The sequence below is a fragment of the Giraffa tippelskirchi genome, chromosome 2, assembly GCF_054371585.1.
Source record: "Giraffa tippelskirchi isolate mGirTip1 chromosome 2, T2T-mGirTip1v1.2.pri, whole genome shotgun sequence".
NCBI lineage: Eukaryota > Metazoa > Chordata > Mammalia > Artiodactyla > Giraffidae > Giraffa > Giraffa tippelskirchi.
Window position 1 is genome coordinate 73897560 of NC_137276.1, and position 18930 is coordinate 73916489.

Below are 18930 nucleotides of genomic sequence, written 5' to 3' on the forward strand. Positions count from 1 at the left end.
CCTACTTTAGCAACTACATGCAATAAAGAGGAGGTACCAAGAGTGGTCTTGATTAGACCATCCTCTAACGATAAACAGAACCTCTAGAAAATTTCCAAAACAAAGCAATCCTTCAAGGAGAATTCTGAAGGTAAAGGTCTTCTGCAGAAATAGTAATACATAAGAAGCACAACTCCTTTTCCACTTGGCTTCAATTAAAGAGAAACATCTGCCTTCTTATCATTTGGGAGGTGGGGGGGGCACTATAGGCAGGCAGGCAGGGGAAGCCTGAGTGTGTACAGGAGCCAGGAACAAAGCCATTTGATCATCAAAATCCACTGAGACCATGAAACCTACTTTGGCAAGAAAAAAATGTTTACTCACTTACAAATTCCCATGATCCTTAACAAAACAACTGCCTTTCCTTTCATTTCCAGCAAAACATGTGATGTTTAGAGGGGAAGAGGCAGAGTCCAGCTCATCCTTTAAGCTTCAAAATAATTTTATATGTCCTGAGTTTTCTTTCATAGCAACTCAAGGTTTTATCCCCTCTCTGTTTCCCTCCCTCCCTTTGCTTTTTCTTCTTTTGTCTATTATGTCATTATTTCACCCAACAGGAAAATGGAAAAATTAAGGGCACAGTCAGAAAAGTGTGTTTAAAACATACTGTAAAAAGTAGAAAACTTCTTTTCCATTAAGGTTCCAGTAAGAGCCCTGGAGCCTTAGGAAAATGGTTCCTTTAGTATTCAAAGAGCAAGGTGGGTTTAGATGGCTACGTACAAGTTGTCTAAGGCCTAAGACTCTAATAGAAACAGTAGGGAATTTTCATTTATCAAGAGAATTTTTTTTTTTTTTCAAAAAATGAATGAATACCAACTTTTTCTGAGCCCAGCGAGTAGGCTGTTACTGCAGGATTTTATAGATGGGACAAGTGAGGGGCCTTACGTCACCTGCCCAGAGGCACAGCAAGCCAGATGGTTGGGCCTTGGTTAACCTGGGCTATATACCTATAAGCCTAAAACTCTTTTTACTACACCGCGTTGCCCTCCAGGCCCTCAGCAGAGTATACGTCTTAATGCTGATGTAGCCAACTTTTCCCTGAAGTCAGAGCTCACAGTGCTCTATACATGGACCAAACACCAAGATGGCAGTCCATCTCATCTCTGTTCTTTTCAGGTGACTTTCCACATTTGTTCTTTTCAGGTGACTTTCCGCATCCTTCCTTTAACCTCATCCCACTCCTTGGTCAAGACACCCACACACACAGGCACACACCATCTGCCAAAGAATTTAGAAGCATGACTACTTCTGTCTCTCTGCAATTAAAAACTCAAACCCAAAATAAACCATATTTTTATTATTTTTTTAACCCATCATGTCTTACTCCATTTAGCCTCACCCACCTTTAAAAATGGATTTCATCTCATTTACATTGGGTCTGCCTCACAACTCTGATAGGAGCCAGTACCTTAAGGTTATCCATTTATCTGCTGCTGGTGCCCCTGTTTGGGTTTGACTGTCAACACCTCGCACACGTGAAGTCAATCTATGCGATAAGAACGTAAACACTGTGCATTACAAACTGGTGGACGTTTTATTGTCCTAACAGGAAAAACAGACAACATGTTTGCATGTGTGTGTTTCCTCTACAGTGGAGACAATAACACACTATAAATGAAAGTATGTGCTTTACTAAAGGCTCATCAAATTATAAAAAGAGGTGAAAGCAAGGTAGGGGGCTGTCAGAGAATGCATTATGCTAGCAGATTCTAACAGGACAGTGAGGCCAGGAATTTTATGTAGAGATTTTTATGGGAAAAAAATGCCGTTTGTAATGTCACTTTCCCCTCATCGTTATATTATAAGCTCATTTCCTCATTGCATGTGCGATACAACCAGTATTCTTAATGCTTTTGTGTGGAGTCCATTGCTTTAGCTTTAAAAATAGCCAATTCTCTTTTGCTAAGAAAACAGCATATTGCCTTTAAGAGCATTGTAACTGACAAGATGGAAGAATGCAGGCAGGATGTCTAGGCTGAAGCTTTTCTATCACCTACCATTAATATGACTCAATTTATGCTTATGTCATAGGTTTAGACATTGTGCTGCACTGTGAGCAAAGAAGGGACTTGAATAAAACACAGTGAAGAAAGCAGATGGTATGCTATCAAAACCCTTCAAGCCTAAAATAACCTTCCCAAGTAAGGAGAATAGTTAATTAAAACCAGGATATATTTACTCTATTCTGAATATCTCAATGTAAATAAAAATCAAAATGACACTACTGTAACGTGGGACTAAATGATGAGAATTTCATCTATTCTATTTTTCTTTAATAGTTTCTAATCAAACTTTTCATTAAACAGCTTCATAAAATTTCACAGAGAATTTATTTACAGGGACTCATTGTAGATTTAAAAGCCTTACTTTTATTGTTCAATTAAATCTGTTATTCGGTGGACGACATTAAAACAATGGGGACGGTGGAAGGGGAGGAGAGGTGTCCAGCCAGTTGGGCAAGGCTGTCACATGAGCAAAGTCCATTTTCAGAGATGAACCTGGGGAATGTGAATAAGCTGGAAGGCACACAGAAGAAACGCAGGGGCAACCCTGCTCAAGAAAGCAAGCCCAGTTCCCTTGCAAAGCCATGGGCTGGGGTTTGTCCCAGCCCAGGTCCTCTGACTCACAGTCATGTCCTACTGCAGAGAGGGCACAGGGCCACTTATAAAAACCACCTGGAGGAAAAAAAAAAAAACAAAACCACCTGGAGGGCACAGACTCGGGAGAGTGATGACTGTGGGCAAACAAATCTGAGAGAGACCAACAGCCAACCTAGGGTGAAGATGGTCATTCCTAATGATGTCGGAATGCGAATTTTAAATGATCTAGGCATTGCCAAAACTTTTCTAATGCCCTCTCTCTCTCTATTTGCATTTTATTTTTAAAAAGTTTTTATTGGAGTATAGTTGATTTACAAGGTTGTGTTAGTTTCAGCTGCACAGCACAGTTAATCAGTTATACGTGTACATATATCCACTCTTTTCTTTTAAAGACTCTTTTCCTACATAAGTCATTACAGAGTATTGAGGAAAGTTTCCTGGGCTACACAGCAGGTTCTTATTAGTTATCTGTTATGTATATATATATAATAGTGTATATGCCCATCCCAATCTCCCAAGTTATCCCTCTCCCACTATTCTCTATTTTTCGAAACCAGATCCAGCCCTGCCTTCTCCACGAGGTTTCTCCCGACCCCTCACCATGATGACTATCTTCTCTAGCCAGGCCACCTCCTCCACATCCTCAGCTCACTGCGAAATGCTTCCTGCACTTGCTTTCTGCAACACTCATCCAATACTTCGTCCTTGACTTTCCTGTAACATTAGTTAACCTTTCAGTTGTGTTAATCCTGTCTTCCCCAATTAGGTTTTAAATCCTCAAAATGAGCAAGGACTGCCTTTTATTTATCTTTTGAAACCCTTCTCTCACCCCCAATCTGTAATTCCATTTAATAGAAAAGAGCAAAAAATATATTAGTTAATAAAATAAACATTATTTAATCATAGGAAAGCGGACACTGTCCTTTTGAGAAGGGCCTTGGAGGTATTTTATGGCAATTTATGAATTTCATGTGTCAAAGGTGTAGCTGCTAAATGCTATAAACTCTTTGCCATCAGCTCTACCATTCATCCACCTGGTGATATGGCTAATAAAATTTGATTTTTATAGCCTAGGCATACTGTTACCTAAATTACATTTGACCAATTACTGAAGTCACCAAACGTGTGGTACAGAATATATACTGTGTAGAAAATTCATCTGTGAGCCCCCTGGCACTCGCGGTAATCTGACAGAAGTGTTTCAGTCATCTGGCAGTGTTTAATATTAGGAACATTTGTTTAATGCCAGTCACTAATTAAATTTATGTTCTTCCACCAACTGTTAGTTGGTTGGAGAAACCCAACCCCACGTTTTAACAAACCCTTTAACCCATGCTGATTTCAAATAGCACCGGTTGGAGGTTTAAGAGGAATTTCTCTGGAAATTAAGATGTATGACCAGAAGTGGAAAGTGAAGGAGGGATGTTGGTGAAGGTTTTTGAATCAGGTCAGAATAAGTTTTTGGGTTTTTTTTTTTGTTCTCTTACTAAAACTAAAATGAAATCCTATAAGAAGTACCAAATATTTGAAGTACAAACTTAACTACAAAAAAACTAATATCCTAATTTTTAGACTAGTCATCTAGAAGCTCTTTAACAAAGGTACCTTTGTTCCAAAAGAAAGCTTCCACTTTAAGAGACTGGGGAAGAAAAAGCAGCATTACCAGAAGAAAGTTCAGGAAAACATTTAAAAGTCAGATGCTTGTGTTTGTGAGAACATTTAAAACTAATTTAGTAACTCTTAACAACCATTGTGATCACTGTTAAATTGGAACTTCTATTACCAATTCTAGATGCAACAGCTTTGAAACTCAATGACTAATAACTCTTAATTTAGCCAAAAAGGTTAAAACATTTTTTCATTATATTACATTGTGAAACTCTAATTCTGAATACACTTAAATTAGGGAAAGCATTTTTCCAGTTGTATTTTGTGTCAAGAATTTAGAGACCTCTTGAGTAGCAAGCAGGATGGAGGGTTTGGGAGTAGGGGCTAGAAAAGGAAAAACTCAAAACAGTATTGAAAAGGGAAGATTTATAAATGCTGATCTGGAAAGAGCATTTTTTTAAAAAAAATGTATTGGATACATTCAACTACTTGAATAAAAAAGGTGATTTCAATATTATGAATGACAAGGAAATCTTCCTGGAAAAAGGAAAAAATAACTTGCATAAACACTATTACTCTCTTATAGACTGATAAGCCATAGTTGTAGAAGGCATCTGAAAAAGATGGTTTGTAACCCAAAAAAAGTCATGTCTAATAAACTTAGGTCCCATTCTGCTCTTTCTTCCCTCCTTCTTGGATCCAGATAAGCCATCTGGTCACCCTCACCCTCCTCTGCCCACCAAACCTACTTACAACATCCCACCTGCTCCAGGGCTGCTGGTGTCACGAATAATCAGACTAGAGAGGTCACTGTGGACTCCCCAAGCCATGGTGAGGCCTGTGACGACTGAGAAGAATAATCTGAATCTGCATAATTCACAAAATGAGGCGTCCTTGGAAAAACATTACCCAACAGAATCAAGGAATGCTCCTGCTCAAAGGGACCTCGTGCTCTCTAGGCCACAGGTCTCCACCACTTCTGCACCCAGGTGCCAATGAAGGAGTCAGCGTGGCTCAGTTATCACCCTACTTGCTTTGTGGTGGTGATTCCCAGGGAAGCGACAGGTGAGGTGGGGGGTGTTCTTGCCTCTGTAAGTATAGGAACTTCCAAGTGACGTGTGTACTATGATGACGCACCCCCAGAATATTCTGATATCCCTGCCCAGACTATCAAGGACCTCTGATATGATGCACTATCTTCAAGGGAGATATGAGAAAGTGAAGATTTGAGAGATGTGATTTTATCTTGTCTCAAATCTTTCACGGCATCATGCAAGGTCTCCTCAACTGAGGATGTGCTATCTTCTCCTCCTTTCCTTCTGTCTACAGAGAACTCATGACCAGTCAGCTAAACAGAGATGCAGATACAGATACATGTACACATATCCATCTTTGACGGGTATAGTGTATAAATATATTATTGTTGTTGTTTAGTCACTCAGTCGTGTCTGACTCTTTGCAACCCCATGGACTGTAGCCCACCAGGCTCCTCTGTCCATGGGATTCTCCAGGCAAGAATACTGGAGTGGGTTGCCATTTCTTTCTCCAATACTACTTATACATGTAAGAAAATAGATGAAGAGTCAAGCAAAACTTACAAATTTGGTAATTTCTTACTCTCCAGATATTTTGAACACATCCAAGAAATTTAAACAGATAGGACAGCATACGATCTTAAAGAAGGGAACTAAATACAGTATTATGGAATAGTGAAACTAATTAAAACCAAGGCAATTGTTTTCTTGATGTTTTCAGCCTCTTAACTAAGACCTAAATAGTTTAATTCTATCAGCTAAATTTATCCCGAGTTAACTTTTTCTTTTTTTAATTTAGTTTACAATCTTTTATTCATATCAAGTCTTTGAAACTAATGTGATTTTTACACATACAGCTCATAGCAATTCAAAATTCAGGGGCATGGGGATCTATTACATATCTACCTACCTACCTTACAGTAATGAAGTGGTTAAAATGGTGTATTCTTTTTAAACTAGTGTATTTTTATAGTTCTTTATGGTGGCACTAGTGGTAACCCACCTGCCAATGCAGGAGACATAAGAGATGCAGGTTTGATCCCTGGGTCACAAAGATCTCCTGGAGGAAGGCATGGCAACCCACTCCAGTATTCTTGGCTGGAGAATCCCATGAACAGAGGAACCTGGAGGACTATGGTCCACAGGGTCACAAACAGTTGGACACGACTGAAACAACTTAGCATGTATGCATACCATGGAAAAGGGAGTGATCAGTTAAATTTAAAACAATCAGTATCTGAAGAGCCAAAGCCTTTTAAGAAACGACTAGCATAAAAGCTTTCTGTCCTATAAAGTCCAATTTCAAGGTTGACCAAGCAATTCCAGACTCTGTCTTGAACAACACATTCTAAATAATAATCCTGTGCCCTGGGAAACAGAGGCTGCCAAGGAGGCGGTGACGTCTTATTGAGGCAATCACTGGGGGAAGAGGGGGGTGGGGGGGGGCACAGCAGGCTTGTGAAAGTCAGCCCGTTCCCCACCACTGCTCCTAACAAGAACTGAAAACAACCAGCCACACACGGACAAGTTTCATGTAGGAAAAAAAAAAATCATGAAAAGACTCACCAAACTCATCACATACGCTCTCGTTTTCTATGAGAGTCGGGTGGTCGAAGGTGTCCCGACAGTACAGGATCTGAGGGTTCTTGCTGACCACTGCGATGCCCCCCAGGGCTAACGCAAACTGGTCCGTGAGAATGGAAGACGGCTTATCCTGGATGCGTTTCAGCATCGAGCGGTAGCGGCAGTACTGAGGGTAGCTGAGAACTATCACATTCGTTTCTTCCTCGTCCTCCCCTAGACAAATGAGAAAACACGTCTGTTACTTTCTTCCCTCCAACAAAGAACTGTGGCAGCCATGGCATCATTTCAATGCTCACCTCTGGTTTTATACTAAAAATATAGTCTTCAGCAAGATTCCTATATTGGTTCATCTTTAGCACAATCTGGCTAATGCTAGCATCCTCTCAGCCCCATTACTCTTCCAGCTCCATGAAAAAGCCTCAGTACCAATAAAGGAAGGAAGAGTTGGATCCATAACCCCATTGACAGACTGAACAATGTTTAGGTGACTGGCAAGCAGCAGAACCAGAAAACTGTCTTGAAAGAATCTGATGTGCATAAATATATTATTATATTTTATTTATAATTAATATCATTATTTTATCAACAGGAAAATTCAGAATTTTGTTGAGCTTCTTTGTTATTTCTTTCCACAGTTTCGTGTTGCTTTTATTTTGGATTATATCATCTTTCAGCGGTTGAAGCCTGTCTAAAGCCTGTCTAAAGGCCATCTGGCCCAAGAGAGATATCCGTGGGTCTCCAGAACATCATCACCTCCTCTGCTGGTTGTCAGTGCTGGTCAATGAATATATCTTGCTCCCTTTATGGTCCTGTGGAAAGACCACCCATTGAAGAAAAGTGGCCATGTGACTGGTTATGGCCAGTGAAATGTGGCAGAAGTGGGTGGCACCTTTAACAGCCAGAGTGCAACTAACCAAACTGTCTCCCTCCCTTTGTTCTGGACATCTGTAATGGTTCAGATAGTGGCTACTCCGCCAGTTTTGGTCTTGAGTGAGGATAACATGGAATAAAGCATCTGGTTGGTCCTAAATGGATGTACAACATAAACACTTGTTGTTTCAAGTGAGTCTGATTTGGAGGTTGCTTTTTGTAGTGTGATCTCTCTCAATGTGATTGATACATCCACCTTCTCCGCCCTCCCCCCAACCCATACCCCCTATCTTCTAATGTTCCTCAAATCCATCTGGTAACTTGGCACAACTCAGAGAACCACACTGAGAGGACTCCCCAAGCATCCTTGTGAGAGCTCCATCAGAACCAACTTAACTCAGGAGAACATTTCAGCAACTTTAATGAAGCTCCCTCTTATAACGATCTTAATACTTATTTACATGTCACCATATTTACAAAAACTAGATTCTGCATGGATTAATCCTTCTTTCACCCTAAGCTTGAGAAATGGCAACCTCCCCCTCCCCTTTGGTATCCTGCCACCTGCACAATGTCAAGCTGAATTTGGGCTCCATGACCCAGTTTGCCATCACTCTCTATAACCACACCATCAGGGCATTTGCAAGCAATTCCCAGATATGTCACTTGCTTATCCAAAGGGAAAACACTCAATATTTTGAGCCTTTACCATGCTGCAGGGAACTGCACAAAACAGTTGTTAAGGATACCAACATTTTCGTGGCCATCTGGCAACCAGTGGGAGACGAATGAGGAAGGACAGAACATAATGATGGGACATAACCAGTACCAATGGAAGGCGTGCATGTGACCTTTTCAGATAGGAGGCCAATACCCAGATGTATTCCTAATTATGTTCACTTAGTTCCTCAGGCTGGAGGCTTCTTCCCAGAATGAAGATGTTTAGCTGCTTTCAAGATGACATCTTTTAGCAGTTTATGTTGCTTAGACTCCTGCCTGGTTTGTGGGTAGCCACTTCATCAGCTGGCACACTTAATTAAATGGAAATATGTTTACACTGAAGGCAAGTCCCCAGTGAAAAATAGTTTGAAGATGCTGATACATGTCCCAAGGCATGCCAACTTGAGATTTTTACAGTAGATGAAGACACTAGTTCAAATTTGTGCTTTCTATAGAGTGAAAGTGAAAAAAGTTTTAGTGAAAATATTTATGAAAACTTCATCAGAATTCCAGAGTGTCTGAGTACTATTTGAAGAAGCAGCCTCTAATGTGTCAATTGCATTATTGCACTCTATTTGTCCAAGATGACCAAGATTTGTCCAAGATCATCCAAGATGACAGCCAGGGGGTATAACCATGAACCCCCAGGATTTATTTCAGCATGCTCAGCCCCTAACACCATCTCTGGTACATAGTAAATACCATAAAAATGCCTGTTGATTTCACTTCTGCGATGGGAGTGGTGGTGTGTGTGGGGGGGAGCTGTACTAGTGTCTTCACATGTTCTTGAAATGGAGAAAGTCATACTTCTAAGGTTGAACGATGGTGAAAAAAATGGATGTTTCAGAGTCGGTTTTATAGCAGAAGATGTCACCTGGACTCTTGGGACCACTTCACTTCCTTCCTATTCCTTCATTCTCCATGAGGATGCCATCTCGAGGTTCTTCTTAATTATCTATTCTGGATGAAATCAGTCCCTGGCTATGTTCTGTGCTTAGAAATGACCTTTATTTATTTATTTATTTTTACCCCACCTCATCCTTGAAACATTTGTCTCTATTTCTTCACAGTCTATAAAACACTAACCAAACCTTGAGTCCTTTTCTTTCTATTGGAAGAAAAAAAGCAAATTTCCTCTGATCCCAAGTCATGGAAACACATGCTATGGATGATGTCCATTCATTCTGGAGACAGTATCTCTAAGAATGTTCTGAGACTGCCCATATCAGAATCACACAGGAGAACGCAGGAAGGCAGAGAATCTTAAGAACCTCTGATTCAGAATCTTTAAGGGAGTGGCCAAGGAATTTATTATATCTTTGACAAGTACCCAGCTAGTTCATGTACATTTAAATGTGAAAACACCACCTGAGTTTAGCTTTTTCACATAGACTTACAGTGATTTTGGAGAAGGAAATGGCAACCCACTCCAGTATTCTTGCCTGGAAAATCTCATGGACAGAGGAGCCTGGTGGGCTGCAGTCCATGGGGTTGCAAAGAGTTGGGCACGACTGAGCAATTAACACTTACAATGATTTACTCAGTTGGGTTTTGTTCTTTCTCTCCATATATATATATATATACACACACATACAAACACACACACACATATATTTTCCTATTTTCAGGTATATGTTTCTATCCAAAACCCCACTGTACCTGAAACAATACGGGACCAAATTCCCTTCTCCTTGCCACTTTACTAACATTGTTACAGGTATCACAGAAGACAGTGAATGTAAAAAAGCACTCTTAAACAAAAATACGAGGAACTGCTTTCCTGCTTAGAGAGCGGAGCAAAAATACTGCGATGGCTGGAGCTAATAATAAAACATTAAAATTTACAAAGGCCTTTCACACAACATATCTTCTGTTGCTGTTTCTCACAACAACCCTATTAGTGCCACGACACCTTGTTAATATTCCCTTAGAGATGGGAAAGTCCAGATTCAGACTCTCAAGTGACTACCCTAGGATCTCAAGGAACTAGAAACTGATAGAGGTGAGATTATAACTCAACTTTTTAACTCCAAGCTTGATGAGCTTTTCATTATGACAATGTCACTAATAATAACAACATTATCCTTAGGGTAATATCTTGATTTCTTTTCCTATATGGGTGTGGCTGAAGTAAATTATCTTTCCTTTGACATATTGTTGTTGTTAAAGGGATTTAACTGATTTACAACATTAGGAGTGAGGATGGTGGTCTTTGATCAAATGAAATAGGAGATGTCCATTTCATCCACAACTGTGGAATTCAGCCAGTTCTAAGTTAGAATTCTTCTACTCTGGTTAAGTTAGTGTGTTCTTATTTTGGAATACCTCAATTCCTATTGTAACAATTTAACAATATTGATACATCCTCATGTTTACCAACTTTCTACTTTCTATCTACCTGATAGGAAATCAAGCCAACTCTTAGGTTGTGCAAGCTTAGAATCCCTACCCCTGGCTGAGAGGTTAGGGCACAGCTGGGACCCGGCCTAATGTGGCAGTGCTTACTGATTAAAAAAAAAAATCATTATAATTTTGTTGTATATGAACAGAACCATCTATTTGGAGCAGAATTTCAGCATTGTTTGGACAGAGGAAAATTTCCAACCTTACAATTAGATGTTCCCAGAGGAGCTGCCTTCAATATTTACAAAAAGCAGAGGAAGCCCATGAGACCCTGAGGACTCCTGTGCAGAAGTGAACAAGCATTCTAGGTGAGAGTCAAGATAAGATCCAGTGTAAAGGTGAGATCTGGAAGAACCAACAATTCATCTAGGTCAAAGTTTCTTTGAGTGAAGGAACCCTGAGTCTCTTTTCTTTGCAGTTTAGGCAGAAGTTTCTTGAACTGAAGAAACTTTTTTTTTTTTTTTCAAGGCAAAGTGTGGTCACTTTACTATGAAAGGTGAACATAAAACTATGGGTTTGGAAGTGCTTTCCAAGTACAAAATTCTATGATCCTATAACTCCCTCCTAAGCCTTCACATTAAATTAACTTCTTCCTGACACAGCTACAAAAAATTAAATTGTTCAACAGCTGTCATATTTTATTTTGCCCTAGTACGCTAAGAAACAAATAAAGCCAGACAATCCTTTCAAGAATTCTTCTTTAAATTCCTCAGTTACTTCCTACCTCCTATGCATTTCATACACACATAAACAAACACTCCTATACAAAGTTATGCATGAAACTGACAATAAGGCTGACAATAAGAGCTGACAATAAGGCTGTGTAGGACATTTCCCCCTTTCCAATTCATAATAGGTCTAGCAGATAAATCTAAGAATGAATGAAGAGTGGATAAATTGCACATTTGTTTAGCAAAAGACAAACAAAGTGTTCCTGGAACAAAGATTATCTTTCAGCCACACCCACATAGGGAAAGAAATCAAAGTATTACCCTAAGGAATCTTTCTCTAACACACACTAGTTGGCTGCAGTTGGTTGGGTTATATATACGTTATTTGATTTCTGTCAACAGAAAATGACCAGCAATAAATTTTGGTACCAAAGACTGACATTTCAGACCATAATTATGATATTCTATTAAAATGTCATCCCATTCCTCAAGTATCCCCTCCTCCAAAAAAAAAAAATAGTGAGTGAGTATGCTTATGAGTATGCCTATTTTAAAATGAAATATTCAAAGGGAATGAGTCCCCAAATTACTCAACCTCATTTCAACTTCAATGAAAAGAACTTTGCCTATTAAAAGTTAATACCTAAAAGTACACTGCTTGTAATGCTCAACCAAAATTACTCTAATCCTGCACTTATATCATAATTACACGTTTTGTTAACCTCTCTCAATGTCAATTTTTCACTTATTTATGTATTTTCAAAGTCCAAAACAGAATTCCACTGAGAAACTATAATTATAACGTGAGACTCCACCCAAGCTTTTCAAACAGTAACTGTATACCATTGCTTTAATCCTCAGCATTGGGCTGGGGGTGGGGAGGGAGTGGGGGGAGAGGGTAAGAGCCCGCATTCATTCTGAATAGCATGTTGCTCAAGTCGTCTTTGTAAAAAGAGAGATGCATGAAATAGCAAACACAATGAATTAATGGAGCATTGACTTTCAAATATCCATAATGCTATTTTTTAAAATAGATAATGGTGGCCAAGTGCACAGAAGGCTGAAAACATAAATTCCGGAGGAGAAATTTGCTTTTATCTCTTACACAACAATTTAGAAATGTAACTTTCTTTTTCATTCTAAGGGGAGGAGAAAAGGCTTGTTTCGGAAACATCACACTAGTATGCTTACTGAAAACCACTATAATCTACTTCTAACATCACAGTAAGCTTAAAAAAAAAAAAAAAAAGGCTTAAAAAACCCTCGCACCAGGATTTTATAGAGCCTGGTGGAAAAAGTATGCATGTTCCTTCCTGCACCTAATTACCTCAAGTGAAAAATCTGCCAAGTATTTTGCCCTTTAGTTCTCTTAATCGTATTAGGGCAAATGCATTTGGATGCCAATAGAAACAAACATTTAAAGATTTTCACTTAAAAGATTCCAAATATGTATGAAGGTTATGTTTGAGACACAATGTCCCTAGTCCTTCAAGGATAATATACAGTGTTCTTTTTTTTTGTTCCCCAAGCAAATATGAATTTGCTCATGTTATAAAACTTGATGTCTAGTTTTCAGACAATTTAAGTAAAATAAATGTCAATATGAGAGGCTCTTACAAAGATTTATGTTCCTTTCTGTTACTTTATTACATTAGGCATTCCTTTCTCAAAGCTTTATACTTTTCACTGTGCTCCTAGCAACAACCAACGGCAAAGCATCAACTTTATATACCTGGCACTGTTCCAATTCTTCCTGCTATTGACAATTATATTGAAGTTTCCACTTAATTGCTGCTCTGTTGTGACACTGAATATTTGTCATAATTAGGCATTTCCTATTTTCCATCCATTCATTTTTGATTATTACTGAAAATGATTTTTTTTTATTCCAGAAAACCTAAGCATGAAAATTCTACAGATAAGAGTAGCTACAGCTGTTACTATCATTACCAACATTGTAACATGCAGCAAAAAAAAAAAAAAAAAGGCATATAATTTCTCGGAAGGTAATTTTCCTTTCAGTCTAAGTGCTCTTATTCATCTTACAGTTACTCAATGATTTCCTGTTCTAATTACAGGACATTATACAGAAAGACATTTGTAAAAGGAAAATGCAGCAGTGCCTATGACTAAATAGCCTGAATTGGTTGAAAGTGTTTAAAATTCAAAGCTGTACGTCAACTTTATCAATTTCTGATTACAACCTGTTTAAATGTGTCCCTACATCTCTCATAAGGCAGTCAACTTAGTACCCAAACTTAACTGCACATCAAAGGGGAAAATACAGTTACAGTTAAACTGATGTTGAAGAGTTGGGGTGGGGAAAGATCAGTTTTTTTTCTTCCTCATCAAAGCTGTTAAATTGGAGGCATGCCAAGACAAGGAGTGGAAAATATTAATAATAAAAATAAATTAAATGCCTGATTAAAAGGGAGAGAGAACAAGATTCCATCCGGAATAGAAATGAAAATGCCACAAACTATTTCATAAAAACAGACTGTGACGTAAATTGCACATCAGTATTGCACTATTGTGGTTATTTTGAGAAATGGTTTGTACTGTAAGTCAGCTGGTGCTGCCCCACCCTTAATGGTTTTGTAATTCTCTACACAGTAAGCAAGTGGGGCAGCCCTCAGATCACTCTAAGACAGAAAACAGATCTAGCCAAACAGAACTGACAATAAAAAGATAATGTCCTTTTAACATAACAGAACAAGAAGATTGGCTTTATTAACTAAAAAATAAAAACTATTTTAAATGGTCCCCAGCTTGCCATTTGTTTCGATAAATGGAAAGACAGATCTTCCCAGGATAGGCAACAAAAACATCATTTTAGAACTTATAAAATGTGGGAAAATACGCCAGTTCAGGGTTGCAAACAGAACAAAGAATATTTCAAATGGAAACCCAGGCTTTTAACCAGCTGTTTCCAAAAGCAAACCACTTCAAATGGATGGCCACACAAATATAAAAATATGTGTTAATATGTTAATATCAGCTTTTGTCCTACTATTACTTCATCACGCAAAAAAGAAAACAACAGAAAGCTAAACTAAAACCAAGCATGCCATCATTTCGAGGAACAAATGAACCCACTGGGAGGCAAAGCCAGCCTCCACCACCAAGCATCCACCAAGCAGTCACTGAATTCTAAGCCACATTTAAGAGCCACATTAGATTTCTTCTTGAGAATTATGCATGTGATACCCACATGGTTCATCTCAGACAAATTTAAAGGTCACAGAAGACAGGGATTATGCAGCAGGTGTATCTACTGGTGAGACCACATGCCTAGACAGACCTGTAGGTAAAAGTGGTGACCACATCTGGGATGTAATTCTAAGGAACCTGACCTGCCTTGACCTGCCTCCCGTTCACAGGGTTAACTGTTTAGCTACAAGTCAACTATTCATTCTTAGTGAGTTTCAGTGGCTGAAGAAGAAAATATAAAGAGCCCAGGAGACCACATAGGAGCCAGAGCTTGGACAAAATTTCTCCTACTCTAAAATTGTGCCAAAAGTTTTCTCAGAGATTAATTTATGCATTTATTTACTAGTGACCCAAGTAAGGCTATTATATTGGATTTGAACTTAGTTTAAATCAACCCTCTCTTCGTTTACAGGAAGCTACTTTTAAGATTCAGTTAGCCCCTCTGGTTACAATGACAAAGTTGCTATAAGAGAGGGAAACCAGACCATCATTAACACAATTGGTCTTAAAAAAAAATAGCTACACAACTTTTTATTTTTCAGTTTTTAGTTTATGTCTGCTGTCATTGCGAGAACCATAATATCATTATTGCAGCCACCTTGTAAGCCTTTGACATTTGAGAGACCCTCCCGAACCCCCAAACTTACGAATAAACCTAACTAAAGTGAGATGCTGGACAGATCAATAGCTAAATGATTTAACTTCCATACATTAATCTCTTAGCATGTAAGATGTGAATTTGTGCCTTAACAAAATGACTAATCACTATTTGTCATGACTTTCATGGACATGATTATTTCACAAGTAGTCAACACTGATCAGGCTAAATCTCATCATTTCCCACATGGTTTATATCTAGGGGGAAAAGCCTGTGGATGGAGCACTAATCCTAAAGAAATCGGTCCTGAATATTCATTGGAAGGACTGATGCTGAAGCTGAAACTCCAACACTTTGGCCACCTGATGTGAAAAACTGACTCATTGGAAAAGACCCTGATGAAGATTGAAGGCAGGAGGAGAAGGGGACAACAGAGGATGAGATGGTTGAATGGCGACACCGACTCAATGAACATGAATTTGAGTAAGCTCTGGAAGCTAGTGATAGACAGGGAAGGCTGGCGTGCTGCAGTCCATGGGGTCACAAAGAGTCAGACATGATTGAGCAACTGAACCGAACTGAACTCATGGAGCACTAAACACCAAAAAGTGTTAATTGATTAATGTTGATTACCTAATGCCTAGCATTTTGAAGCCATTCTATACATATATACATACATACACATGTGTATGTGTGTGTTTATATATACTATATAACAGAACATATATTATATCTGGAAAAATCACAGTATGGCTACTTTTATTAAAACTGTGGTCATTGAACATAATAAAATCAAATAACATTTAAGATCTTGCAAAGATGCTTCTGTTACATTCAGTGAGAATAAGGTACGAAATAATATGCTCAACCTCTTGTCTTTTGTTTAATAGCATTATTGAGATAGAATTCACATACCAAACAATTCATTCATTTAAAATGTACAAGCTTTCAGTATATTTAATTGTGCATCACCATAATTAAATTTATAACATTTTCATTTTCCCAAAAGAACCCCTATATCCCCTCATTCCACATCTCTTTGCCCCTCATCAATTCTAGGCCACTACTAACCTACTTTCTATCTCTATAAATTTGCCTATTCTGGACATTTAATGTAAATGGATTCACACAATATATAGTTCTTTATAACAGCTTCTACCACTTAGCATAATGTTTTCAAGGTTCATACATATTGTAGAGTATATCACTATTTCAGGGCTTCCCAGGTAAAGAATCTGCCTGCAGTGCAGGAGATGTGAGTTCAATTCCTGGGTTGGGAAGATCCCCTGGAGAAGGAAATGGCAACCTACTCCAATATTTTTGCCTGGGAAATCCCATGGACAGAGGAATCTGGTGGGCTACAGTCCTTGGGTTGCAAAAGAGTGGGACACAACTGAGCAACTAAACAACAATCAGCATTTCATTTCCTTTTATTGCTTAATAATATCCCATCGTATGGATATACCACATTTTATTTATCCATTCCATAAAGTGATGAGACATTTGGATTATTTCCACTCTTTGGCTATTATGGATAATGCTATCAAAATTGGCGTAAAAGTTTTTGTGTGGGTATATGTTTTCATTTCTCTTGTGTATATATACCTAGGAATAAAATTGATAGGTCATATGGTAATTCTACGTTTGCCCTTTTAAGGAACTGCCAGACTGTTTTCCAGTATGGCTACACCATTTTACATTCTCTTCAACAGTGTATGAGGTTTCTAATATGTCCACATCTTTGCTAGCACTTGCTATTATTTGTCATTATTTGTCTTTTTGACAGCCATTCTAGAAGGTGTGAAGAGATATCCCATGTTCTCTTGTCTAATGCCTAAAAATCATTAACAGTGGGTACACCTAGATTGTGACATTATCTGTGATTCTTATTTTCTCCTTTGTTTGTCTGCATTTTTACCGTGCAGTTTTTTTTTTTTTTAAAGATGTGGACATCTGGCAAAGTGTGTTAGTCACTCAGTTGTATCTGACTCTTTGTGACCCCATGGACTGTAGCCTGCCAACCTCCCCGGTCCATAGAATTTTCCAGGCAAGAATACTGGAGTGGGTAGCCATTCCCTTCTCCAGGGGATCTTCTGAACCCCAGGTCTCCTGCATTGCAGGCAGATTCTTTATCATCTGAGCCACCAGGGAAGCCCAGGAACATCTGGCAAATTTATATGGAATTTCAAGAGATCTCAAGTAGTTAATCTTAAGAAAGAACAAAACTGGAGGACTTACACTTTCCTATTTCAAAACTTACTACAAAGCTACAGTAATGAAAGCAGTGTGGTACTGGCATAAGGCTCAAATGTGATCCAATAGAATGAAGAATCCAGAAATAAACTTTCAAATCTTTTGACAGGATGCCAAGACTATTCAATGGGAAAAGACAGTTTTTTCAACAAATGATGTGGGTGAAAACTAAGTATTGATAGGAGAAGAATGCATTTGACCCTCACCTCACACCACATACAAAAACTAACTCAAAATCTATCAAAGACGCAAATTTAAGAGTTAAGACTACAAAACACAGGAGGAAATCTTCATTACCTTGGATTTCACAATGGTTTCTAAGCATAACACCAAAAGTGTAGGCAACAAGAACAAAAAATAAACTGGGCTTCATCAAAATTTAAAACTTTTGTATACCAAAGGACACTGTCAACAAAGTGAAAAGACAACCCATAGAATAGGAGAAAATATTTGAAAATCATATAGTAAATGAAGGATTAATATACAGGAAACAAATAGCTCTTAAAACAGCAAAAAGAGAAACAATTCCATTTAAAAAGACTTGAATAGATATTTCTCCAAAGAAGTTATACAAATGGCACATGAAAAATTACTCAATATCATTAGTCACTAGCAAAATGCAAACTGAAACCATAGATACTACTTCACATCTACCAGTAATACTATTATTACTTAAAACATAAATAGAAACAAAAACAATAAACTCCAAATGCTGGTGAGGATGTTGAAAAATTGGAACCCTCATACTTTGCTGGTGAAAATGTAAAATGGTACAGCTACAGTGAAAAACAGTCTGGAAGTTCCTTAAAAAGTTACATATTGAATGATCCTGCTGCTGCTGCTGCTAAGTCACTTCAGTCGTGTCCGCTGCTAAGTTGCTTCAGTCGTGTCCGACTCTGTGCGACCCTATAGACGGCAGCCCACCAGGGTCCCCCGTCCCTGGGAATCTCCAGGCAAGAACACTGGAGTGGGCTGCCAGTGCCTTCTCCAATGCATGAAAGTTAAAAGTGAAAGTGAAGTCGCTTCAGTCGTGTCCGACTCTGCGTGACCCATGGACCGCAGCCTACCAGGCTCCTCCGTCCATGGGATGAATGATCCTATGACCTAGTAATTCCACTCTTAGGTATATATTTCAAAGAACTGAAAACAAGAACTCAAACAGATACCTGTACATCAACATTAACAGCAGAATTAATCATGAAAGCCAAAAAGTAGAAACTCAAGTGTCCAACAACAGATAAAGAAACAGTGTGGTTATGCATACAATGGAGTATTATTTAGCCATAAAAAGGAATAAAGTTCTGATACATGCAACAACAATGAATGAATTTTGAAAACAT

At 38.5% G+C, this 18930-nt stretch overlaps 1 protein-coding gene across 4 annotated transcripts in view; it reads right to left on the reverse strand.

Annotated features, from left to right (window-relative positions):
* Positions 1-18930, reverse strand: part of ARID5B (AT-rich interaction domain 5B) — a 197761-nt gene that overhangs the window by 92597 nt on the left and 86234 nt on the right. For all 4 annotated transcript variants that reach the window (XM_081568992.1, XM_081568993.1, XM_081568994.1 and 1 more), the window contains one exon: positions 6848-7078. In XM_081568992.1, the coding sequence (XP_081425118.1) occupies positions 6848-7078 (231 nt within the window). The remainder of the gene's footprint in view (positions 1-6847; positions 7079-18930) is intronic.